Source organism: Molossus molossus, unplaced genomic scaffold, assembly GCF_014108415.1.
Source record: "Molossus molossus isolate mMolMol1 unplaced genomic scaffold, mMolMol1.p scaffold_m16_p_14, whole genome shotgun sequence".
Taxonomy (NCBI): Eukaryota; Metazoa; Chordata; class Mammalia; order Chiroptera; family Molossidae; genus Molossus; species Molossus molossus.
In genome coordinates this window covers 1,231,274-1,256,168 of record NW_023425349.1, presented here as the reverse complement: position 1 = coordinate 1,256,168, position 24,895 = coordinate 1,231,274, and the positions used below count along the sequence as shown (strand labels likewise).

General features: G+C 63.3%; 3 protein-coding genes and 1 pseudogene across 4 annotated transcripts; all 4 read right to left on the bottom strand.

Annotated features, from left to right (window-relative positions):
* Nucleotides 1-978: 978 nt before the first annotated feature.
* On the bottom strand, nt 979-4,925 carry FUT7 (fucosyltransferase 7). The gene is made up of 3 exons (XM_036261179.1): nt 3,529-4,925; nt 3,082-3,167; nt 979-2,990 (listed from the first exon to the last, which is right to left on the bottom strand). Exons 2-3 carry the CDS (start codon nt 3,085-3,087, stop codon nt 1,974-1,976), a joined length of 1,023 nt encoding a protein of 340 aa, XP_036117072.1. The 5' UTR covers nt 3,088-3,167; nt 3,529-4,925; the 3' UTR covers nt 979-1,973.
* A 3,051-nt stretch (nt 4,926-7,976) lies between these two features.
* Nucleotides 7,977-8,073, bottom strand: LOC118630327 (annotated as a pseudogene).
* Nucleotides 8,074-8,454: 381 nt separating this feature from the next.
* On the bottom strand, nt 8,455-14,544 carry NPDC1 (neural proliferation, differentiation and control 1). Of its 2 annotated transcripts, none has more exons than XM_036261477.1 (9): nt 14,240-14,544; nt 10,913-11,059; nt 9,726-9,860; nt 9,460-9,633; nt 9,309-9,378; nt 9,149-9,233; nt 8,956-9,035; nt 8,719-8,815; nt 8,455-8,612 (listed from the first exon to the last, which is right to left on the bottom strand). In XM_036261477.1, exons 1-9 carry the CDS (start codon nt 14,349-14,351, stop codon nt 8,535-8,537), a joined length of 978 nt encoding a protein of 325 aa, XP_036117370.1. In that variant the 5' UTR covers nt 14,352-14,544; the 3' UTR covers nt 8,455-8,534. The 2 variants fall into 2 exon arrangements, with proteins under 2 accessions (XP_036117370.1, XP_036117371.1); XM_036261478.1 differs by having other exon boundaries at nt 9,309-9,375.
* A 1,541-nt stretch (nt 14,545-16,085) lies between these two features.
* Nucleotides 16,086-21,363, bottom strand: ENTPD2 (ectonucleoside triphosphate diphosphohydrolase 2). Its single transcript, XM_036261111.1, has 9 exons — nt 21,247-21,363; nt 19,823-19,940; nt 19,128-19,278; nt 18,798-18,957; nt 18,490-18,717; nt 17,784-18,038; nt 17,585-17,704; nt 16,809-16,943; nt 16,086-16,697 (listed from the first exon to the last, which is right to left on the bottom strand). The coding sequence occupies exons 1-9, from the start codon at nt 21,361-21,363 to the stop codon at nt 16,494-16,496; spliced, it is 1,488 nt and encodes a 495-aa protein (XP_036117004.1). The 3' UTR covers nt 16,086-16,493.
* Nucleotides 21,364-24,895: the final 3,532 nt, after the last annotated feature.

The following is a 24,895-nucleotide window of genomic DNA, read 5'->3' as shown; positions in this document are numbered from 1 at the left end:
CCTCACTTGGGGAGGGGCGATCGTGACCCTGGATGGAGATTCCACCTGGGCCGGTCGTCCACTACCCTCAAGGCTTGGAGACTCCACGTTCCACCCAACCTGCGCCCTTAGTGGGGGTGGGGCTGCCCCTCCCATGTCCCTGGGGAGTGAGCCACCTGGGGACTAAGTGGCAAGATGGGCCTGGCTGCTTCCTGGGCACGGGGGGGGGGGGGGGCGCTGACCCCAGAACTGCCCTGTGCAGCAGGTAAAGGCAGGGTGCTTGGGGGGACTGAGGCTGCCCCCTCTGTGAGCGGCTCATTTTCCAGAGCAGCAGCTGCGGCCATATCGGAGGCCGAGACTGACCTCTGCACAGGGGGTTTGGGGTCCAGTGAATCACGCAGAGGTGGTTTGGTGCCTGCTGGAGCAGGAACCGGAGATGCGGCCTGAGAGGGCTGGGAGGTTGCAGCGTCCATTCCCGAGGTGGTCAGCAGAGGGCAGCAGAGGGAAGGCCAGCCCCTGCACCCTGCGAGGCCCGGTGGGTGGCTCTGATGACTCCTTCTCAGCCTCAGTTTCTCCACGTGTGAATGGGAACCGGAGGTTATGTGATGGCCAGTGTCTGGGGTGCACATAGAGGTCACACCGAACACTGATGGCAGACCTCGGGGACTGAAGCTCCCAGCTCCTTCTTTGAAGTGGGGGGGGGGGGGCAGCCTGGGGCAGGTGTGTGGGCACCATGCCCCACCCACCCACCCCTGCAGCCTGAGCACACTTCCTTCTCCCTGGCTGGGTCGGAAGATGGGAGAGTGGTCAGCCTTGGGAAGGACCGCCGGGCTAGGTCAGGACAGGAAGTCACCGGCAGGCCTCTCCTGCAAGCCACTGCCAAGGGGGAGGGCAGTTTCCTGCCTAGGCCCACTGGCCCAACCCCACCTAGGGCAGGAACAAGTCCTGAGCTCCTGTCACAGGGGCTCAGCCTGTTGGGGCCCCTGTCAGCACCCCCAGCTTCTCTTATTCAGCCCCCTGCCCCCAAGCGTCCCCAGCTGCAGCAGCGTCCTGGGGGCCCCTCGCTGCCTCCCTGCCACCAGCTGCCTGGCAGAGGGAAACCCACATCAGAAAGCAGATCCAGCCTGAGGATGAAATTCCAGGTCTTCGAGAACGGGCATCTTCCACCCTCCCCGCAGCCAGGTTCCTGACTTTGCCCCCTGCTGTTTGCCCACTCGGTCTTTGGGGGGTCAGGGAAGACTCTGATTCCCAGCCATTTGGTGGAGGCTGGAGGAACAGGGGAGTGGCAGAGCCATCCGGGGGAGGGTGTCTCGGGCAGAGGGAGTCCTTGAGGTGGAGCAGGAAGTTCCTTGAATGGGACAAGGAGGCCTGTGTGGCGGGGTGGCAGATATGTGGGGTCCTGTGCTTCCCAGACTTGACACATACCACTCGTCTTTCATTTCTTTATTGGTCAATGGCCCCTCCCCGAGTGGGCTGCAGGCTTGCTCAGCGCAGTGCCCAGCAGCACAGGGCTGCACATCAGGACTCCAGACCTGTGGTCGGAGTGGGCAGTGTGGCTGCATACCCTGGGCCTGGGGACCTTGGGTACAGAGGAGGCTCCAGGGGGGCAGGTTTTGCCCCCACAAACCACAGGGTGGCATGTCCTCAGCCCCAAGTCTCCACATCCCCACATCAAGGCACAGCCTTGACTTACCCAAGATTTGATCAAGGTGGGGAGAGAGGTCCTTAGCAGCCTCTCCGATCCACCTCCACATCACGTACCCCATTGATTCCCTCACTGCTCTCACCTCCCCCACAAATGCCTGCTCCAATGCCCACCACCTCCTCCTCCAGGCAGCCCGCCCAGATAGCCCACTGTCTGACTCCAGCCTCCATGTTAGCCTGACAGTTGCCTGTGGGAGTCAGAGGCCTGGTGGTTTGACTTGACCATCCAGCTGTGCACCCACACAGCCCATTCTCAGCCATTCTCCCCCACCTCCTCTGCCTGCCGGAGCTCAGGTCTGGAACCAGCCCTGGAGGTCCTGGTAGACCTGGTCGCGGGGCAGGTGGGGGTAGCGGGCACAGATGGCGCAGAAGCGCTCCTCCCAGGTTTTGAACCGTCGCACACAGAACCGTTCTCGCCAGGTGAAGTAGCTCCGGTACTGGGTCTCATTCATGCCCACAAGGAAGGCAGCCAGCTCTCGGGTGGAGTTGAAGTCGTCCACGTGGACAAAGGCGTCAGGAGGTACAAAGGCCTCATAGGTGGCCCTCGGTGGCCCCAGCACCACGGGTACAGTGCCGGCCGTCAGTGCGTTATGCCAGAGCTTCTCCGTGATGTAGTCTGTGTGCTGCGAGTTCTCGAAGGCCAGGTAGAAGCGGTACCGGGCGATGGTGGGCAGCAGGCAGTTCCCGCACAGTGGCCGCCTGTTGGCTTGGCCGAACACGTCCACTGGCAGGTGTGGCGCCAGCTCCCGGTACAGCTGCACACGCCGCTGCGTCTCGTGGAAGTTGCTGACCACCCAGACAGCCACCCCATTCTTGGCCGGCAGAGGGGGCGCGGGCCCCTCGCAGGGCTCCAGGCGGCCGTAGGGCACAAAGATGTCTGAGTCGTGCCGGTAGCTCAGGACCCAGTTGAAGATACCTTGGAAGCGGTTAAGGCCATGTGTGTAGGTAGGCGACTCCAAGGACACCCACACCCAGGGCTGCCCCGGTGGCCGCTTGGCCAGGGGTAGCTGGGTGCGCCTGTTCTGCAGCTCCCGGTGGTGGAAGACCACAGCGTCGGCGCTGGCCAGCAGGCTGCGGTTGGTGCTCAGGCGGCAGTGGGGCACGCCGTAGCGGGCGCAGGTGTCGCTGGGCAGCTCTGGGGACTGGCTGACGAAGGGCCAGTGCCAGATCAGGATGGTGAGTGTGCCCCGGGGCACTGGGACCTCCCCAGCGCCCCACCAGGGTAGCCACAGGAGCCAGAGGGCCACGAGCAGGGCTGCCCCGGCCCAGGCCCACCAAAGCCTGAAGCTTCTGGGCACAGTCACACCCTGTGAAGGACACAGAAAGACAGGCTGTTTCCCCGTCCTCACCCACAGCCCCGTCTCCCAGCCTGGGCCTCTCTAAGAAGCAGACACTCACCGACATTATTCATCTACAGCTCCCAGAATCAGTCATCTAAGAAACCCGAGGTTCTCAAATCACGGCAGCCACCAGGCAGAGGTACCCTGAAATTACAGGTGCACACTGCACTCAGCCGCACCTGAGCAAACTCCTTTCATCTGCCCAGGGTGAGGGAAAACCAGAGCATCCTCCCCCCGCCCCACCCCTGCCTGCACCCTGGAGATGACCTGAGGCACGAACCTCCACTCCTACCCCGCCTCCACCCATCCTCTGGGTGTGAGGCGAGGTGCTCATAGGAAGGGCACCCCAGAAGGGCTCCCCAGAAACCGAGGACCCAGCCATTGCCCCCCGCCCAGGCCTGGGGCACCTGGGGAAGGCAGGCTTCCTTCCCTCGGAGGCCTCACCGAGTCCCGGACCAGCACCCCCGCCTCTCCTGTGGTGGCATTGCCCACTTCCCCTGCTCACCATCTGCTCGGCTCTGCCATGGGCTCCCAGCCCCTCACACTGCAGACTTGCTGTGCTCAGCTCTTTGCCAGGAGGCGGAGGTTTCTCCTGTTGCTTCTAACAGGGCCACCTCACCCCACCCTGCCAACCTGCTCCTCTCGGACACCTGGTGCCAGAGCTCAGAGTCCCACTGAGGGTCCATCACAGGGTCCGAGGAGTGAGGCCCTGTCCAGTGAGGCCCTGGCACATGCCCACCGTGGGCAGCTGCTCGGCTGGGCCTGGCCCCGGTCGGCTGCAGGGCCCTTCCCCCCTGCCCCACGACACATGTTTGTGGAAACCCCAGGCTGGAGGCAGGCCCAGGGTCCTGGACGGCTGATGAGCAGGACAGGGGTGGGAGGATTGTCCTTGGGGGCTCCAGGTCTCTTCCTCCAGGCCCACAGCTCAGGATGAGGGTGGGGGCAGGCGGGGGCTTTCCAGGCTGGAAAGGGAAGGAGTCCTTGTGTCCCTGACGCAGGCGGGCAGGGGGCTGGCACCTGATCTAGGAAGAGGAAGGCTGGGATCTAGAACCCTTCTCCTCCCCCCCTCCAGCCAGCCCGGGTCCCAGCCTGGAGGTCCAGTTACTTCCCCTTTTGCTCTGGGTCTTCTGAGCTGGAGATATGGCCGGTCAGCGTGGTCAGATGTCCCACCCCAGCCAGACTCTTATTTGGTCCAGGATGTGGCCCAGCAGGTCCGGGCCCTTGTGCTCAGTGTCCTGGAGGCCTCAGGTCAGTTGGGTGCCTGGGGCTTCGGGCCAGATGTTGTAGAAAGAGCAGCAACCAGGAACCGCTGACTGGGTCTGCGGCCCCATGCTGCGCCGGAGGCCTCCCTCGGTCCTGCCTTCCTGTCCTCCGCTCTTGAGTCCCGGGGCTGCTGGCCTCCCCCAGCTCCTCCACTGCCATCAGGGTGGGAACCAGGGAGCTGGTAGCAGACCCACAGAGGACACAGGCAGGTCTAGAGGGGGGAGTGTGGCTCCTCAGAGCTTCCCCGCCCACAGCAGAACCTCTGAGCTGTGGCGAGGCCTTGTGCAATATCGAAGAAGGGGCGGAGGGTTGTGGGTCGTCGGAAACCCTCTGGCAGACCCAAGGTGTGGATGCAGCAGCCACACCTAGCTCCCTGCTGCCCAGCATCAGGACCTGAACAGAGAGGGTGGCTGTCACCAGCCCCCGCCGTCCAGTCACCCCAGCATTTAGGGAGATGAACACGGTGGCACTGGGCTTCTGGCCCCGCCCGGGCATCTCCTCTCTGGCAGGAGACCCCACAGGAGCCACGCCCTGCTCTGGGCCTGGTGCGAACCCACCGCTTTTCCCAGCGGCGGGCACCCAGCGGCAGCAGGGCACACAGGAAGGCGCTGGTCCTGCCGCAGCCCGATAGCAGCCTGGCTTCTGGTTGCCAGAACCTTTGTCCTTCCTGTTTGCTGGGTCAGGCCGGCCCAGACCCTTGCCACAGGCCTCGCCCACACCACAGTCGGCTCCCTTCCTGGGTGGATTCGAAAGCGCCTGCCACCTCCGCCCTGGCTCTGCTGCTCCCTTATGAGAACTTGCCACTCCGTTGGCCGCCACGGTGCCCCCTCAGGGGAACCTGCGGCTGGGAAATGGGGCTCCAAGGGGGAGCCCAGAAATGGTTCAGAAGAAGAAGTTCTCAGAGGAAAGGAAGGTGAGCCTGATGAAAAGGAAGTGGGGGCCTCCTCCTGCGGTCTCCTCCCCAGACCTCGGGGTGCAGGTGGGCACCCAACTCCAGCTCACGGCCCGGGAGCATCTCAGAGGCAGGAACCCACCGTCACTGCAGCTGAGCCCTCGGGCCTGTTGCGGGGCCAACCTCCCAGTGGGCACCAATTGAAGCCCAGGTAAAGGGCAGGCAACTAGCCCCCTGGTCACTGCCCCTTGCAGACAACAAGCCACCCAGCCCAGACCAAGGGGCCCTTGGGGAGAGAGGCCAGAGCCTCGCTGCCCATCTGCCGGCTCCAGGGCCTGCTTGGCCTGCGCTGGACGGGGTGCAACCCTGCGTACCGAGGCCCCCTGGTGGCCGCGCTCTGGCAGGGAAGCCAGAGCAGTTGATTGTGAACCAGAGGGTGGGGCAGCGGGGTGTAGTTCAGGGTACCCCTTTGGGAAGTGGGTGCACTGAGGCTGGCAGGTGGTCTCCAGCGTGGGGCGCAGCCAAGGGGGCAGCTCTGGGTGATGCTGGGAGCCATTGGGAGCAGGCAACAGGAGAGGCTGTCCTTGCGCCTTGAGTGGGACCACCCGAGCCCAGGGGTGTCCTGCAGGCACCAGCCCCCCTCTCCGGTGCCTTTCCCTTCTCTCGGGCTTGGGAGCACCACCACATGCTCGTCGGGGAGGAGCTCCAGGATCTGGGGGGCTCCTCTGGGATCCACTCGCTCTGCTTGACTTGGACTCACACCCTTTGTTCCGCACGGAGGTCTGAGACCCACTCCTGGGGTGGGGGCCGGTCTGCAGCTGGGAGACTCAATCCAGACACCGGGGTTGGGGTCTCCAGAGTCCCTGTGGAGACTGGTCGCAGGGCAGCCCGCCACATCCCACACGCCAGCGCCTGTGGAGGTAGAGGGTTTATGGGTGTGGACAAGAGCGGGGACTGGCCCTGGGTGCGTGAGCCAGGGGCCGATGGAGGCCTGAAAGCCAGTGGGCAGTGGGTGCCGCGCTGCTCAGGGCCTGTGCCAGGCGAGTGGGCTGAGGAGGCCTCACTTCCGGGGGGGGGGGCAGCCCCGCCTGCTCGGCCCTGGCCCGCTGCAGCTCCCTCTTACTGCAGCTGCCCTGGAGGGCCTCTTTGCTGGGGCCCAGGAGGTGGCTGCGGGGACTCTGGGGACAGGTTGGGGACCATCGAGGAAGGTGAAAAGACAGGGCACAGTGGGGGGCTGCTCTCTGCCCGGTTCAGGACCCGAGGGGCTGAGCCCAGAGCTCCGGGGGAAGCCCCTGGCCCTGGGTCTGCAGGATGGGCAGTGAGACAGACTGGCCTGGAGCAGACCCAGCTGGGTGCCGGCTACCTTGCTCCTGAGGCCATCATCTCTCTGCACCCCGTTTTCTCTGTCATTATCCCCCCTAATGGCACAGGTGAAATACCAGTGGACATGTGATCCTGTCACCGTGCCCTCATCCCACACGGGCTCCCAGCCCCTGGCAGCTGTCCCCGTCCAGGTCCCACAGCAGTGCCCAAGGGAGAGAGGCTGCAGCTGAGGGCCAGCCAAGGCCACCATCCAGGGCTTGGGGCGGGGGAGGGACTGCCCAGCACGGTGGGCTCTGACACCAGAAGCATGCTGATTGATTGATTTTTAATCCTCAACCGAGGATATTTTCCTATTTATCTTCAGATAGAGTGGGAAGGAGGGAAAGAAAGAATCAGCGACGTGAGAGGGACACACCAACTGGTTGCCTCCCACACAACCCTGACCAGGGCTGGGGACCAAACTGCAACCGAGGTACGTGCTCTTGACTGGAATCGAACCCACGACTCCTGGGTCTGTGGGCTGATGCTCTAACCGCTGAGCAAACTGTCCAGGGCAGAAGCAGCATGCTGATTTAGAACAAGCCATTAGCTCCAAGCAGGGCCAGCCCAGCCCCACCTGCCTCTCCTCGGGGACCTACCTGTCCAACTCAAGGCTGCCCCCACCATCCAAGGGCCAGAGGTCCAACGTTCTCTGGACTCCCGCCCCCAGGAACCACCCAAGGACTTCTGAATGCAATGCTTCCCCCTGCATAGCTATGGTAGGACACAGGTCTGACCCCTTGTCCCCAGAGACCCCTTTTCCAGGCCCAGTCTCAGCAGCTTTGACAGAACAGTACCCCACCCCCACACACACCCCACTCTGGGCCTTCAGCTGAAAGCCACCCTCCCCTTCCCTTCTCGTTCCTCAATGGGGTGTTGGGATGGGCCCAGATCCTGCTCCTGATATTGGGGTCCCCACCCTCTCCACTCCCCAGCCCACCTGGTAGACCCGCCTGTGTCCCTCAGTCACTGTGCCGGGCAGCGCCCCCAGGGGCCTGTGTGGTGCTCATGACAAGCCACACTCTGGCCGTCTTCTGTTCCTTCTGCCTGACCCAGGTGGACAATGGGCTGGAATGGGGGTGCTGGGTGCCCACTGCCAGGGATCTGCGGATGCGCACTACCGAGCTCTTTTGTTGTCATTAGTCCTCACCCTAGATTTTTCCATTGATTTTTTTTTTTTTTTTAATCCTCACCCAAGGACATTTTCCCACCCATTTTCAGACAGAGTGGGAGGGAGAGAGAAACATCGAGAGAGAGACACCGACTGGCTGTCTCCCGCATGACCCCTACCAGGGCCGGAGTATGAACCGCAACCGAGGCACCTGCCCGACTGGAATCAAACCCGCGACTCTTTGGTCCGCAGGCCGACGCTCTAAGCGCTGAGCCAAACCGGCCAGGGCCCATTGATTTGTATTTGTATTTGTATTTGTTTATTTAAAAATATGGAACGCTTCACGAATCCGCGTGTCGTCCTTGCGCAGGGCCGTGCTGATCTGTGTCGGTCCACTTTTAGTGTGTGCTGCCGGGGTGAGCACCTGGCCATTGACTTTCAGGTGGAAAGGAGGGAGGAGGGGGGAGAAAGAGAGAGAGACTGAAGTCTCCCTTCCCCAGCAGGGCAGAGGTGCCCCTCTCTTGGGGTGTGGTTGGAAGCCCCAGGTCCCACTGCAGGGTCTATCCACCATGGCCCCAAAGGCTGGGGCTGGGTCTCCAGCTCAGAAGCCAGGTCTGAAAAGCACTTCAGTTGGCTCATCTCCAGCAGGCCCCTCCATGCCTGGTCTCAGGGTCCTCTCCCACCCTCCCTTGGGGGCCGGACTCTAAGAACAGGTGAAGGGGAAACAGAAGGTGCCCTGTCCCAACGGGGTTCCAGCTGGCACCCCAGCCCAGCCACAAGAACGGGCAAGTGTCAGAAGGCAGTTACTTTATTGGGAAACACGGGTCCCTCTTCCCCACCCTTGAGCCGAGGGTCCTCCAGAGGATGGGCGTCACCGTGCGGGTCACTGCGGCGGAGGCGGCAGGGGCGCAGAGAGCGAGGAGTGGTCAAACAGCGGGTTGCGCACCTCCATCTCCCCGGTCTGCAAAGGGGGATGTCAGGCCCTGGGGAAGGGAGGGGGCAGGGCGCCCGCGGCCAGGAAGGCCCCCAGGAGCTGGTAACCCCTCCCCCCGCCCCCACTCACTCACCGGCGCCAGGCCCGGGCACTCGTACACCGTGAAGTCCCCGTCTTCGTTCTCCTCCTCGGAGGAGGCCGAGTCCAACTCCTTGGGAGGCTCTTTATGCCTGGTGGGGGCAGGGTGCCGGGTCCTCCCTCACCCTCCAGGTGCCAGGGGCCCAGAGTGGAAGTGGGTGCTCGGCCACCTGGGCCATGCTGGACTGGGGGGTTGCTGGCTCTGGGGTGGGGGGTCGGGGGGGTATCTCACCGATCCAGGCACCGCATCTGCTGTCTCTGGTGTTGGTAGTGATACACCTCGGCGCTGTGCGCCAGCCGCTGGTCCCCGGGCTGTGGGGGCAGGCGGGGGTCAAGCCGCAGCGCGGGGGGGGGGGGGGGGTGCGGGGGATGCGGGGCGGGGGCGGGGGCTGGGGCAGCGAGCCCGGCCGGGCAGGACCACGCACCGAGATCCGCGACGGTGTGGGGGAGCTGGACACCTGCGGGGCCGCGTAGTCAGCCTTCTGGGTCAGGCGGATGTCTCGCTGGAGCCTGGGGGAGCAGCGTGGAGGGAGACTGAGACCTGCGGGGTGGCTCCTGCCCTCCCGTCCGCGGGCCTTGGCTCACCTGCACCAGCAGAAAGCAGCCACTACGAGGGCGGCCACACCGGCCACGGAGCACGCAAGGATGAGCACTGCTGGGAGGGGCGCGGAGAGGGGGCGGTGAGGGCGGCCCTCCCGGTGGAGCCCTGCCGCCCCGCCCACCGGCCCAGACCTACCGAGCGCGAGGCCATCCACGTGCCCGCCCCGGGGCTCCAGGGGAGCCATGTGCACAGGCCCAGAGGACACAGGAGAACCCAAGGAGGTGTGGGGCGTCGGCGCCGGGGCTCCCCGAGTAGGAGGGAGTCCCAGGTCTGGGCCCTGGCCTCTCTCTGAGAGTCCTAGGGTGGCTGCTGCAGAGAGAAGGCGAGTTATAACACCAGGACCGGGCTGGGGTCAGGGAGGTGGGGAGGCTGCAGGGCAGGGGGATGGGGCGGGATCTCACCAGGCTCCAGGAGCCCATGGGGCGACTCAGGCTGCGACAAGGCTGTGAGCTGCCAGCGCCCTGCCTCCTGCCGGGCTAGTTCCTGGGCCAGGAAGTCAATCTCGTCTTCCAGTCTGGGCTGGGCCGGGCCCTCCCCTGGGGAGGATAAGGGGCCATCAGGTGAAGAGGCCTCCAGCCCCTCCCTGGAGACACCAGCTGCAGGTGGCCTCCAGAGATGGAGGGACCCATCCTGGAGCCAGTCAGTCCCCAGGCACTGGTGGCCTGAGGACCAGGTACCTTCCCGCAGCCTCTTGTCATCCTGGGTTGCCATGGTGACAGTTGAGGGGGAGCTCTGTGTGAACAGCAGCATTCCCAGGAACAGTGTGGGAGGGGCAAAGGGTAGAGGTGCCAGGAGAATGTGCATAGGCCGGAGAAGGGCCGGGGTGCCCCTTACCAGCAAAAGGGTGGGCAGAGCATCAGGACAACACATCACTGCACCCCACCACCTTCTCTGCCAAGGAGGGCAGCGACTCCCCAAGGAGTGGGGAGAGGCCCCATTGTCCCCCCCCACCCCCACCAGGAGGGTGGGCAGCTGTCGGGTGGTGCTGATGGCTGGCCCCCCTTCTCCCTGTGTGGGCTCCGCAAGTCAGACAGAGGCTCTAGGTCAACACCCACGCACAGCAGGACACCGCCTCCAGCAGGCCCTGCAGGCTCAGCCCCTCCCCCTCACACTGCCAGGGACGGCTCCTCCAGGAAGCCCCTCCACCAGCCCAGACTCTTAAGCACCCAGCAGCCCTGGTAGTGCCTCAGCACACCTGAAGTCACAGCCTCTGGCTGGCCTTCCCCACTCCAGGCTCAGGTTGGCAAGTGGGGCACCCCCAGCACACATGGTGTGATTGAGTGAGCGAGGGAGAAGACGTGATGGGGAAAGGAGGTGTCTGAAGGGTTTGGGGCAGACTTTGCAGGGACCCAGGCCTGGGAACTCGGACCCTGCCTCTCAGAATCACCCTGGCCTTTCACACTGGCTATCACTTGCCTCAGTCTCCCACCAGGCTCTGGGCCAGTGCCATCTGCAAAGGATCACCAGGCCACTTGGAGGGTGACATGAGAGTTCCTGGCATCCCACAGAGCTCAGGGAACCTTGGAGCTGAGGCTGGGGGGCAAGTGTGTTAGGGTGGGGAAGGGAGGAAGGATATCCTTTCCCGTACCCAGAGGCCGGTGCACCCTGGGCACACAGAGCCCATGATGATCCTCCTGAAAGGGCTGCAGGCAGGGCCCACAGATGTGAGCCCCTGGGGGGCACCGTGCTCGCCTCTTCAGGGCACAGTCCAGGCTCCCAGGACAGGTGGTTTCATCTGGGAAGGAAGCAGAAGCAGATTGAGGTTGAGGCCCTTCACAGAGGCAACAGTGTCCCAGGCACCCCTCCCCCACCCCACAGAGCTGGCTAGGCCTGGCTCTGGCCATTGTTCTGGGCAGGCCCTTCCTCCCAGCCACCGGGAATCAGAACCAGGAAGACAAACAGTCCAAAGACTTATTGGAACTTCCCTGCCCCACCCACTCCCCAGAGTCCAGTTTCCAGCCTGAGCCAGCCTTCTGCACGGAAACTGACCCTCACGGTCCGGACAGCCCCGAGCTCTCCTGGGCAGGGCTGTGCAGTCCTCCACATCCTCTCTGGTCTCAGTATACCCCAGAGCAAGCCTGTCTAGACTGGGGGCCCTAGAGGGTGGGGCTCAGGAGCAGCAAAGGATGCTGGCCACCCACTTCTCCCAGTACATGAGGTCTGCCCTCCTAAACCTTGCCACGTCAACCCATAGCCCTAGAGGGCAGAGCCAGAAGGCACGGCAGAATAAATGCCCGGCCTGGAAGACAGTCACTCCCTCCACGCCCAACTTCTGGCTTGTCACAGGGGGGCTGCTGGGGTTGGGAAACGGGATAGAGTCAGCCAGTCTGACTTGCTTTAGGAGCAGAATCCAGGCTGGGGTGCTCCCAAACCACCACTCCCAGGGACCAGGGAGTGCCTGGGACTCTGTCCAGGCCCAGTTTCTGATTTGGGGCCCAGACCATTGTCCTATACACACATCCAATAGATCCCATCCGGATACTCAGGGATGGAGGGCAGTGGTCCTCTCTGCCTTGGTTTCCCCTCTGGTGCAGAAAGTGAATTGTCTTGCCTGGCTGGTGTGGCTCAGGGGTTGAGCGTCAACCCATGCACCAAGAGGTCACCAGTTCCGATTCCCAGTCAGGGCACATGCCCAGGTTGTAGGCCCGATCCCCAGTGGGAGGTGTGCAGGAGGCGGCCAATCGATGTTCTCTCTCATCGATGTTTCTCTCTCTCTCCCTCTGCTTTCTTCTCTCTAAAGTTTTTTTTTTTTTTTTTTTTTAATCCTCACCAGGGGACATTTTTCCATTTTTTGTTCAGGTAGAGTGGGAGGGAGAGAGAGGAACAGAGAGAGAGAGAGAGAAACATCGATGTGAAAGGAACACATCGAGTGGCTGACAACCAACCAGGGCCGGGGACAAACTGCAACCGAGGTACGCGCCCTTAGCGGGAACCGAAACCAGGTCTCTCAGGACCGCAGGCCGACGCTGTAACCGCTGAGCCAAACCGGCCAGGGCTAAAGTTTTTTTTAAAGAAAAAAGAAAGTGAATTCTCTCAAGGCTAAGGAATGTCCTGAGGCCTGGGACACTGGCCCCAGTCATTGGGCAGCAGAACCAGTGGGATACCCAGCAAGACCATCAATCCTGCTTGGGGAAGTAAGGATGGGGGTCCCTCTGGAGGACTGGGACCCCTCTTAGCCCAGGCCCTCACATTGCAGGAGGGCCGTTGGGGTGAAGGGTGGTGTGGGGGATCAGAGAATGCCCAGCCCTGTTCTTCTCCAAACCTTAACTGGTCTGACTTGGTTTCCATGGTAACCGGACAGTCACAGCATCCTGGATGCTGGCATCCCCTCCGGGAAGTCCAGCAGCCCCCATTCTGCACAACCTGGGCCAGCAGGCGCCAGCATCCATGAGCTGGACTGTGAGTTTGGGTTAAACATTAAGCCTGTGCAGGCAGGTTTGTCTGGACCCCACCCACCAGCTGGGTGCCGGGGAACCAGGCACTCCACTCCCTGCCCCTGTGCTGAGAACCCAGAGTGCACCAGGCCAAGGGTAGGGGCCTGAGGTCCAAAGCTGGCTCCAGGGTCTGGGTTCCAGGTGCCTCCCTACACTCCCAGTCCCCTAGACCAGGAGGATGTGGCTGCTGCCTGTTGAATCCTGGAAAAGTCCCCACTCCAGCCCCAGGGTGCAAGAGGAGGTTCCAGGAACAATGGCAGCTGGAGAGTGGCTGACACCCCACCCCACATCTGGGTGAGCATAAAGTCAAGAGCAGCTGGCATGGTACCTGCCCACCCTGGGGCTCAGCACAGTGGCGACTGCCCGTTTCCGTCAGAAGTCCCTGGAGCCGGGCTCTCAGCAGGCAGCTCCTGCCATCCTTGGCCAGCCAGGCTCTGGCCCTCAGGCCTCCTCAGGCACCTCTCCTGGTCATGCCAGCCTACCAGCTAGGGGTGCCGTGCCCAGGAGAAAGCCTGCCCTGCTCTGGCCTCTTGGCCACACATATAGAACCACACTGCCCAGGTCAGCATCCCACCAAACCAGTCACTTCATTTCCCTGTGCCTGGGTTTTATCATCTGTAAAATGGGCTAAGAACAGCACCTCCTTGTTCACTCAGGAGAACTGCGTGAACGTGGGGACACAGACTGTTGCAGTTCAGCCCACTGGGGCCCTGGGGCCCTGCAGACCGTCACTGCCTGGAACCTCTGTGCCCATCTGAGAAGCAGGGAGGGTCTCCCAGGCCTGGAGCTCACCACTCTCTGCTGGAGTCTACCCCTGGAGGTGCCCCTCAGCCCCTAGCACAGAAGACAGAAGGGCGGGGTCCTCCAGGGCAGAGGGTGCGGGAGGAAGCTTGAGACCGAAGCCCTCTGGCTTCCACTGAAGCCAGAACAATACCCTAAGCCTGGAGCAAGCTGTCCGAGACCTTGGGAACTTTCAGACCCTGATCGTGGCAGCAAACCAAGTCACATGCCCAACACCGCCAGAGGCACGGGGGCAGGCGGAGCAGGCCTGCGACCCCGGCTCCAGAGCGGACACGAATAGCAAGGGACGCGAACCCCAGAAAGGCGCACAGGACCGACGGCGTCGGCAGGCCAGACACGGAGCCCTCCTAAGACACAGACACAGACAGGCTCACGGACAAAGACAAGAAGCCGTTAACTTCGGGTTCGCCAGCAGGACCCGGGAGAAGCCCCGTGCAGTGGAGGCCCAGGGCGGCCCGGGCCTGTTTGCCCCATCCCGCTCGAGGCTGGGCTGGCGCAGCGGGCGCGGGCCTGGCCTGCGGGGCCTGCGGGGCCTGCGGATCCTGCGGGGCCTGCGGGGCCTGCGGGCCCGGGACAGGGCGGCGGCTCTGAGAACGACGGCGACGCCGCCCAGCACGCCCCCCGCCCAGCCACCCCGGCCCCGGGGCGCCCTGCGGCCTGCACCGAGCGCTGTCGCTCACCCGGGCGGCCGGCGGCGGCACCGCGCAGGGCGGCGCCGAGGACGAGGCCGGAGAGCAGCAGCCGCAACAGCCGCAGGTGCCGCGGGGAGGGCGGAGGGACAGGCGTCGCCATCCTTCAGCGCCACCGCCGGGGCAGCATGGCACCGCAGCGCCCGGGGCTGGGCGCGGGCTCGGAGAGCCGCGTTGGCGGAGGCGGAGGAGGAGGGAGCGGAGGAGGAAGAGGAGGTGGAGGCCGTGCAGGAGGAGTAGGAAAAGAGGCGGCGGCGGCGCGGCGCTGACGCTGCGGCAAAGGATCAGGGATGCAGGCGCAGCGACGGGAGGCAGCGCGCGGGTAGTGCGCCTGCGCGCTCCACCTGCGGGGGCGGGACCGCGTTTTCGTCCTGCGCCCCTCCCCCTTTCTCCTGTTCTGATCCATCCTGCATTCTCTGGGTCTCAGGGTACCTCCACCTCTATGGCTTCTGCACCCGTCTCTGGTCCCCAAAAGTCCGACTAGGGTCTGGCTGTGGGTGGGCTTCCCCGATGCGCTTCTCTCACCCTCACCGTGGGGCTGCCAACTCCCACTCCACCTCCACCCGCGGGAGCAGGGGACCTGACCGGATCTGGCGGCGCGAGCAACCAGGAACACAGGGACACCAGGCGCGCACAGGTGGCCAAGTGCACGGGAATGCGCAGAGTGCCCAAAGACGCACCGGGCACTCAGAGACACACTCCTAAAAGCAAACACACGCCCAGAACTAGATGGCCTGTAGGGTTGGAATGGGGCAGCTGCTCTCAAATGAAGCCACCAGGGGGCAAGAGTGGCCTGGAGCTGTCGATGAGAGCAAACTGGGAGCTGTCCACGGTCCCCAGGTGACAGCCTTTTAGTTCCTTGGGGCCCCAGGACAACAAAGCAGCCATGATGCACCCAATTACACTCCACCTGTTGCCTCCTGAGAGCACACCCACCTCATCGCACCTGGAAACGTCCCTCTGGCTCGAGCCATTGAGGGAACAAGGATGAACCCCTCAACCCGATGCTCCCTCTCAGGCTTTGTGTCTCTGAACTCAGAAGATGGGGCTGGCTGTCCTCATGCTTGTAAAATGGCTCACAAGCCGGCAGAAGGGTGGGGTGCGGGGGTGGTGGGGAGCAAAACAAGGCTGCTATCCTCCCGCACAGGGCACTGACCAGACAGAAAGTATCAGAGCTCACTTCCCGGAAGTTCCAGGCAGACGGAAGATGCAGCCAAGATCACACCCCATGCCTGGAGAAAACGGTGCTTGGGGGGGAGGGGCTGCAAGAGCGCAGGTGGTTGCCAGCTTGTCTCTTGGGGATGAAAAGCACCCAGGCAGGAGGCCAGCTGTCTGCCCGTGCACTGGCGAAGCTTGGCTCTAGACCCAGGCTCTACATAAGGTTCACCCCTCCCAGAGATGGAGCCCAGCATCCCTCCTGGCCCTAATCTTAACATCCCTGCACACCAACTCCTGTTGAGGATTTGCCCCTCCCCCAGTCTCTTCTAGCACTGCTGGGACCCCAGGCATCTGCTTTGCCCGTGACCTACCCTCTATGCCATCTCCACTCCCCCAATCCCCATGCCCAGGCCCACTCTAGATCCCTGGGGGTGCTGCAGGGGCTCTGCTGGCCAGAGAGGACTCAAGGGACTCAGGGACTCTTTGGCCAGCCATCCAGCAGCTACTTCAGGCCACAACAGTGGAGCACCGGACCCTGGTCAGCACCGCCCCAGGTCTGGACCCAGAGAGGAAGTAAGAAGAGCCAAGGCCCACCCTAGGGACCAGGAGTGAGCGTGTGTGGCCAACACAGCTGTGGGGAGGGAGGTCAGGCAACAGCATTCTGTCCACTGCTCTAGGACAAACTTTTTATTACAAAATTTTACAAGTTGGCGCTGGTCAGGATCTCAGCCCCTGGGCTCTGACCCTCCTCGGAACACAGACCAGATTGGGAAGGGGGGTTCTGAGGGCCCTGAGTATCAGAATAAAAGCTCCACTTCCTGGAGACCCGCCCTGTAGTCACCGGCTGAGGGCTGAGGGGTGTCTGTTACCCACCCTCAGCAGGAGGAGGAGGAGCACCAGGCCTGGAGATAGAGCCAAGGCTGGAGGGCAGGATTCGGTTCCCCTCGCCCACCCGGGCCCGCTGTGGGAGCGGGTGTCAGAGTCTCTGCCTCGGTTTCCGGGCTGCATTAGGGGCAGAGATGCTGAGGGTGGGGTGAGGTGAGGGGTGGGGGGACATGGGGCTGGGGCAGCTGCCCCCAGGCAGTCCCTAGACTGCGCTGGGCGACTTGGCAGGACGCGCCTGGCGCAGCAGCAGGGCCACCGCGGCCAGGAGTATGGCGGCGAAGAGCAGGAGGACGACGACCCAGGAGCCGAAGTTGATGCCTTTGAGCAGCCCCGGCGGGTCCGCGGGGATCAGATTGGTGAGGTTCAGCATGTAGCCGAGCGCCCAGCCCACCGCGGTGTCCCCGGCCTGCGGGTGAGGGGGGTGAGGGGCGCGGCTCAGCCTCCGCGGAGCGCCGGGAGCCCCGCCCCTCCGCCCACGGCCCCGCCCCTCCGCCACGGCCCTCCGGCCAGCTCCCACCTTCTTCTGGAAGGTCAGCCGGCTGAAGGCGCGCTCGTCAAAGTGGTAGCCTCGGCTCAGCAGCTGCTGCACGAACATGGCCCCGGCGCAGTAGTTGGGCAGGTGGGCCCCCGCCCCCGGCGCGCGAGCCTGCAGCTGGAACAGGGGGGCAGTGTTAAGCCCCAGGCTAGCAGGTCTCGGCCCCACCAGGAGGGGTGGACACACACACACACACACACACACGCAATGCCGGGTAGAAAGACAGAGGCCAAGGCTGAGGGGCCCCAGGCAGGGTTATTCCCTCCGGGAAGAACAACGTGACTTCAGGACGGCTTTGAGCACCTGTGTTTGGGAGGTGGCTTAGGAGTGGACGGCAAGGATGGCCACCCAGAAAGCAGAGAGCTGCAGCAACCTCAGCATGTGGGCGGGGGAACAGGAGAAGAAGCTCCAGGCTTGAGCCCCAGTCCCTGGGCTTGCCTCCTCCCCCCACTTCTGTCTGCCACTACACACAGAGGACAAAAGCTCCCATCACCCCTGAGCCCACAGACACTTATGTGTTTCTCCCAGAGTCTCTGGTGGGCACCTCACGCCTCACAGGCCCTAACCTCTCCACCTGCCTTTTCTTGGCACCTGTGTCTGGCTAGTGGCAGAATCCAGCATCTTGGCAACTGTCCTCAGTCCTCACCTGAGCCAATGCTACCTGCTAAGTCTCTCCAGAGTCCCACTCCTGCACCTCCTCCCAACCTGTCCGGTCCCCGCTCCCCGCGGTCACACGGCATTGTGCTGGCTGTTCCCACCTCAGTCCACGTCTGGTTGCAGACAGTGACCACAGCAGACTCCAGCTGCTGCAGGGTGGCCACAGGCAGCCCCATCACCGTCCTCAGGAAGTCCACGGTGTAGAAAAAAGCAGAGAAGGCCTGCGAGGGGGTAAGGTCACATGGAGCCCAGCCCAGGCGCTGCAGGGCATTGGTCCCCCACCCTCTTCCCTGCACTCACAATAAAGTCCCCAGCCACCGGGGGCTGGAAGATGCCATTGAAGGAGCATCGGGAGAAGGGGCAGGACGAGGAGTTGAAGAGCCTGGAGACGAGGCCACGGCAGAGGGCAGGGTCACTGCCCCCTGACAGAGTGACCCTGTCACTGCTGTTGAAGGTGTGGGGCCGCTGGTCTCTGGTGCATGGCGACTCATACACAGCCTGGAGCAGCACCTGCTTGGAATAGCCTCTCGGCCAGCAGGGGTGGAAGCTGTGGGTCTGGGGAGGGATGGTGGGGGTTATACCACCCCCACTTTAAGCACTGTCTACACCAGGACGCTTGGAGGGCCTCCCCAGAAAACCAGCCTGATGAATCTCCCACAAGCCCCACTTGGTGACTTCTGTACCCAGCGGCAATCCGTGGCTCCCCATTGCTGCTGCGCAAAAACCAAACCGTGGCCGGGTACTCCAGGCCCTCTGAGATCTGGCCCTGGCCCTCCTTGCTCCCCAGCCTGGCACTCAGCAGGCGCACCCCAGCCACTGCGCCTTTGTCCACACTGGGTCCCTCCCCACGGGTCCTTCCAGTGGATTAGAGCTCTCGGCTCCTGCTGCCTGGAGAAGCCCTCCTCCGTACCGCTGGTCTCGGCTCTGCTCTGTGCCCTGGGGCCCATCCCTTCCTGCCCCCTCCCTCCAGCAGGGCCCAGTCCTCAGGTGTCTCGGGGCGCAGCACCTGGAGTGCACTGGCCTGCAGCCTCTGGAGGACCTGGTCGCGGCCATAGCAGAGGAAGCTGTGGGTGTAGATGCGGTACTGCTGGCCGTAGAGCTGCAGCTGGACCTCGTTATCTGGATCCTCAGCCGGGCCGGCCATCTCGAAGGTGATCTGTGTGGAAGCGCCTCCCAGGTCCATGGCCCCCAGCGTTCCCTTTCTTGGCTGGAGCCACTGGCCTGTCCAGCCATACTGCGAGGAGTGGAGGTTGGGGTCAGCCCGTGGGTGGGTGCTCACACCCCCTGGCCCACGGGGCTGGCCAGCAGGCCCACCTTGATAAAGTTCTCCAGCAGGTAGTTGGCGGTCACCCAGCCAAACACTCCCTCATCCTGGCCTGAGAGGATGCGGGCACCACGGAAGTCAAAGGGGTACTGGGTCAGCGTCCGCGTCACAGCCGCGAGCACCTTGGCTGAGGCCTCTGGACTGCTCAGACTGCGATACAGGGAGGTCTCTGAGAGGCGTTCTTCCCGGCGGCTGTGATCCTGCTGCTCGGGTACATGGTGTCTGCCCAGCTCGCCAGCCAAGAGGGCCCCAGCCCAGGGCTGCTGCAGAGGGCTTGTGGGGACCCGGGGCCAGGAAGGTCAGGGGGTGGGCACACTCACTTGAGCAGGCGCATGCCTGCTGTGGCTCCCAGGTAGAGGGGTGTGCCCACATGTCTCTCCCTGGGCACGTCCCGAAGGGCCTGGTCCAGGCATTCAACAAGACTCTGGCCTGCCCCAGAAGGGTTGTCTGCATAGCTGGAGATGCCCCCACCTAGAGGGAGTTAGTGAGATGGGCTGAGCCTGGCAGTCAGCCCTCAGGTCTGGGGAGCTTGGGCTCCCAAACCAGGTGGCCGCTTAAGGACACACAAAGGGGCCCGCCCGAGTGCCACCCAGAGTCTGAGGCTGCCACCTGAGCAGTGGGTGTGTGCACAGGTGCCAGGACAAAGCAAGGGGCACTGTCAGCTTGGCCTAACCTCCCGGGGGCCTGCCAGGGTGTGTGTGTGTGTGTGTGTGTGCACGCGCGCGTGCACGCACCCACCGGCTCCTCAGAGCCCCTCTTGCTCTGTCTGGGATGCAGCGAACAGTCTTGGGCCAGGCAAGGCCCCAACCTTCCCGGGCTTCCTTTCTAGAATGGAGGTGCCTACAGCCCCTATGAGGCTCAGGGACCAGCCTCTCTTTGGGGGGCTCCTGCAACTCCGGCCTGGAGCGGGCCCCACCCAGCACTAAGCAGAGGGGCTTGGCTGCTTGGGCCTGCAGAGGCTAAGACCCCAGAGGGCCCTGAGGCCAGAGCACACCCAGTGCTTGGGGACCCTCACCGCGTACATCACAGGAACTGTGCTGGCCCACGATGCCGGTATTGTTCTCCTTGTCCGCCGGCCACTTGTAGATAAACATGGATGTGTGGGAAGAGCCCGCGTCTAGGACAATGCCGTACTAGGGGTAGGGTTGGAGGGGTCACTCTCAGGGGTGAGCGAGGGGCCTGAAGCCCGTGCCCTTTGCCCACGCTCCCGCTTTCCACCCCACCCCACCCTGTGGAGGCCAGGAATAGCCACAGACAGATTGGTTGGAGGATGGGGCCAGGAGCCTCTCCCCCGGAGGGTAGGAACCGTCTTGGCAAGGACAAACAGAGGGGCTGTCAGGATCAGAGCGTAGTCCCAGGACCACCTTTGGAATCTTGTCCTGGGGACACGAGGTCCCCAGACTCCAGGAATGAAGCCCAGCTGCCAGAACCATCTAGGGCCAGCTCTTCCTTCCTCCCCCATCCCACTGTCTCTGACCTCAGCCCAGCCTGAGGAGGTGGAAGCCAGTGCCCCAGGGAGAAGGATGGGAGAGGCTTCCATCCTCGCTGGCCCTGCCAGAAGGCGCCACGCCCTGGGCCATTAAGAGCTCAGGCCGGCAGAACGGAGGGGGCGCTGGTCCGCCTTCCCCGCTCGGTGCAGGTTGGGTGCGATAAGCCACTTCCCGGCACCTGCTCCCAAGGGCCTGGATTCCAACAGGCAGAGTCAGGCTGGAGAACATGCCCTCCTGAGCCCTGGGGCGAGGTTGGGGTTGAAGGGGCCACTCCAGCCCTCCCCCCACGACCGAACTCCAGCCAGCATCACAGATCAGCAGACCAACTCCCCCCTTCCCCCCCTGCCCGGGGTGGCCTTTGGCTACAGAGTGCCCACTCCTGCCATGGCCCATCCTGGGCTTCTGGGCTTGCTCCAATACACACACACCAAGCCCCTCTCACCCCCACAAGCGCAAACGGATTAAGGGAGCCAGCTGGGCTCCTGGAGGCTGGGCCTGGCCTCGCCCACCCCAACCCCTTTAGGACCTGTCAGGTCTGACCCCCCACCGCTAGGCCCCCCTCAGGGGCAGCTGCCTCACTGTCAGGACCACCAAGGAAGTGGGAAGCGTTTCCTGGGCCCGGCGCCTTCGCACCCCATCTAGGCTGAGCCCTGACCCACCGCACTGCTGTGGGCTACCCGCGTCCAGCCAGGATCTGGCGCCGGGGCGCGTCTGGGCAGCAGGGAACCAGCCCCCGCAGCGCCCGGGCAGGCTGGCGGAGGGCTGGGCAAGCGGGTACTTCCCGCAGCAGCGGCCTCCGCACCGCGTCTCCCCGGAAGCGCCGCCTGGTCCCGCGGACCCAGCCGGCAGAGGAGCGCGGGGGGCTCTCGGGCGGCCGCGTGGGCGCCGCCGGCCGCGCAGGCTCCGTCCCCGAGCCCGCGCCCGCCGAGCCGGCTGCCCGAGCATGCACCTTGAAGGCGGGCGGCTCCCGGACGTCGCGGGTGGGGACGCACAGCAGCAGGAGGCCGGCTAGGCCCGCGGCGGCCAGCAGCAGCGGCGGCAGCAGCGACAGCACCTTCCCGGCCATGGGCGGGCGAGCGGACGGTCCAGGCGCAGACGGAGGGGCGGCGGGGAGCCGGGGCCCAGGTCCCGGGGCCGCGGGGTAGGCTCCCGGGGCGGGGCGAGGACCAGCACCCGCCACCGCTGGCCACGCCCCCTGGCGGGCCGCCCCGCCCACCGCCCTCCCAGGCCGGCTCCAGCAAGGTGAGACTCAGCGGTGAGTCACCCAGGTCGCAGCCCCGGCCCCTGAAGCTACTGCCTACCTTCCTTCCTGTCCCCTTACCCTCTCCCAAAAGACTCATCGCCCCTGACCTCCCACTGACCCCGAGGGTCGTGGACACTGGAGGTGCCACTGGGGCAGGACCTTGAGAACCCCTCATCCTCTGGGGTGGTGGTGGTGTGGCTTTGGGCAGGAAGCCTGGCATGGGGGTGGGCTGGACTGGGCTGGCTCACAGGCAGGCTGGGTCCCTGCCATACCTCCCTGTAAGAAGGGCTGGCCAGCCTATTGTGCGGACCCAGCCCTGGGCTGCGCTGCCCAACACCTCACCAGTCGGGTCGGGCCCCAGGGTTGCTGAGCTGACTCAGGCGGGGCTTGCCCTTGGGGTGCTGGGAGCTCAAAACTGAGCAGCCAAGCAGCATGAAACCAGACCTTGTCATATGGGCTCCGGTGCCAAGTTGAAAGGTGAGGTGCAGGATGGCCATGGGTCACCAAATCCAGAAACAAGTGACCTCCTGACTCAGGGCCAGGGCCATCCTGTTTTCTCCTTTGCTTGGGGAGCTCCTGTCCAGAAGCCTGGCCAGGGGAGGCCTTCCCACGGAGGGAGCAGGAGACAGGTCTCTTTGCACAAGAGACCTTGTCCTGGAGTTATGGGAGAGGGTCCCCCAAGCCAGGCTTGACAGCACACAGGTCCCAGGATGCTGTCTGGGCTGGAAAGTGCTCAGCCACCCCAGAAGCAGCTCTGCCTTTCCGTCCCTCAAAATGTCTGGCTTCTGTGCTTCGACCCCCCCCCCCCATGCCCTGTGTGCCAGCTGGCCGAGCATCACCCCGTTCCCTGGCCAGAGGCCACCCTCACTTTGTGCACTGGGCAGAATGGGAATTCCAGCACCAAGAAGAACCCAGCCTAATAGCAGCAGGAAGCCATGTGGCAAGACCACCCTCTGGGAGTGCCAGCGACAGGGGTGGGGCTGGGGGGGCCAGAAAGGCAGCATTTGATGGGGGCAGGGGCTGGGCAACACCCAGGTCGGTTGGAACCGGCAGGGTCAGTTGGGCTGGGATCGCTGCCCGGACTGAGGGTCTGGTGTCACAGGCCCAGCAAAAGAGCCTTTCTTTCTGTTTCGGACCCCAAAGGGGAGGGTGGGAACCCCAGGAGTTGGCTCAGCCTCCTCGGAGCCCCGCCTGGCTGAGCCCCAGCAAAGTCCCTGGGTGGGGCCAGCAAAGGGCTCCAGGCCCTTGTTTCCCGCCAGCTCTCCCCCCTCCCAGGTCTTTTCTTCCCCAGAAAGCCCAGAGGCAGGAGCTTGCACCAGCAGCTGAGAACGAGGAAACAAAGCCTTCCCATACAAGGGCATGAAAGGCAGGCATGCTGCAGGCCTACCCCCCCCCGCTGTGCCCCCAGAACCCCCACCTCACCCCACTAGGCCCAGCAGGGCCCCCTGATGTCCTGAGCTGCCCTTGGGTGGAACCCCACCAGGCCTGAGAGGACGGGGCTTGGACCCTGCCCTTGGAGGAGCCAGGCTCTGGCCCAGGGCCCAGCTGAGCCTGGGAAGGGAAGAGAAGGAGGCAGGGAGCAGGAGCAGAGAGGACCAGGCCCGGGGTGCGTTCCCCCCCAGGGAACCAGCGTGGGAATGCCTCTCCTCGGCCAGGAGGTGTCCCTCGGAGCTAGGGTCTCGAAGGGGGTTGAGGAGGGTGGGGTTCGAGTGGGAGGCCTGCCCGGGCAGGAGCCCACCTGGCAGGGCAGCCTTTGGGGACCTGGGGTGGGGGTGGGGGGCTGGCTCCAGATGGCCCCAGAGGGGACTGCACTGTAAAGAGGTGTGGGAGACCCTCAGGGCAGGGGTCCTAGAGCCCCCTCCACAGGAGCCTGCTGAAAAGCTTATGTGGTCACTCGACGCACGTTTGCTGAGCTCTCCCGTGGGTGCAGGTGGGCACAGTGACAGGCTACGGGTGGGCTCCGGTGCCATCGTGATAGGCACTTCTCCCAGCACCGGAGAGGTGTGGGGCAGCCCCCAGAGTCAGGGAGCGGGCTGACCCGACCTTGACCCCTGTCCTCTCATATAAATGAATGTAAATGAGAGACTCTAGATAAGGCGCATGTTAAGGGAATTTGTTTATTTATTTATTTTATTTTTTATCCTCACCCGAGGACATTTTTCCATTTTTTGTACAGACAGAGTGGGAGGAAGAGAGAGAGAGAGAAACATCCATGTGAAAGGGACACATCGAGTGGCTGCCACCCACACGACCAACCAGGGCCGGGGACAAACTGCAACCGAGGTACATGCCCTTAGCGGGAACCGAACCCGGGTCTCTCTGGACCGCAGGCGGGCGCTCTAACCGCTGAGCCAAACCGGCCAGGGCTAAGGGAATTTATTAAGACATGAAGACATGCGCGCTTATTAACGAAGCAAACCTATGCATCTGGCTTCTGGAGCACAGGAGGCTCAGCTAATCCGAGAGCGAGCGGGGTGGGGATTTCCTGCGTATGGACCGGCTGTCTCTAAATTGTCCTTCTGCAGTTCCTCTGCCTGGTGTCCTGGTACAGATGGACCCTAAGGTCTCCCCTTTTCTTTGTGACGACTTTCCCACAATGTAGGGGGAGTACTTGGCTTTTTTTGTTTATTCTCCTCTTTCCCCTCCTCCCTGCAGTTTTAACAATTTCAGGGTCATTTGCACCAAGTGATCTCCCATCCCCTCCTCCTCCCCTACATCCTTCTGGAGAAGGAGTGCTTTTAACCCTTTGTTCTCAAGGTAAGGCCTGCTGCGAGCAGCCCATCGGGCTTGATTGAGCTTTCCTGCCTCAGTTTCCCTATTCCCCATGTCCCAGAATTTCCCTAGCTTTTCATTCTCCTACACCATTCCGTCCCCACCCCCACCCCCCGGAGACTTCATCCTTAAAAGCTTTTGGGGTTGAAGAGGGAGGATGGTCCTTCCGTTATTGTTCCTGCTGATAATCGGTCGTAGTCCACACCTGTGTGGGATCTGGAAGTCTCTTCCCCGCCTGATCTAAGGGCCGCAAGGGAAGGGGATTGGAGACTGGAACCGAGAGGCCTTTGGTTGATTCCTCCAAAGTAGGAGGGGGCTGGAACCCCCCAAGCATCATTTTGACATGGAGGTGCTGTTTCCTAGAAGTGACACTTTTGACAAAAGACGGATTAGAGGGGCGGAAGACAATTCTATGAATGCCTCGTCACGACCTTATTTACCTGGAACAGTCTTTGTTTCTTGAAGAGGAGGTGCTGTTTCCTAGAAGTGACACGTTTGACAAGTTTGACAAAAGACGGTTAGAGGGGCGGAAGACAATTCTATGAATGCCTAGTCACGACCTTACTTATCTGGAACAAGATTT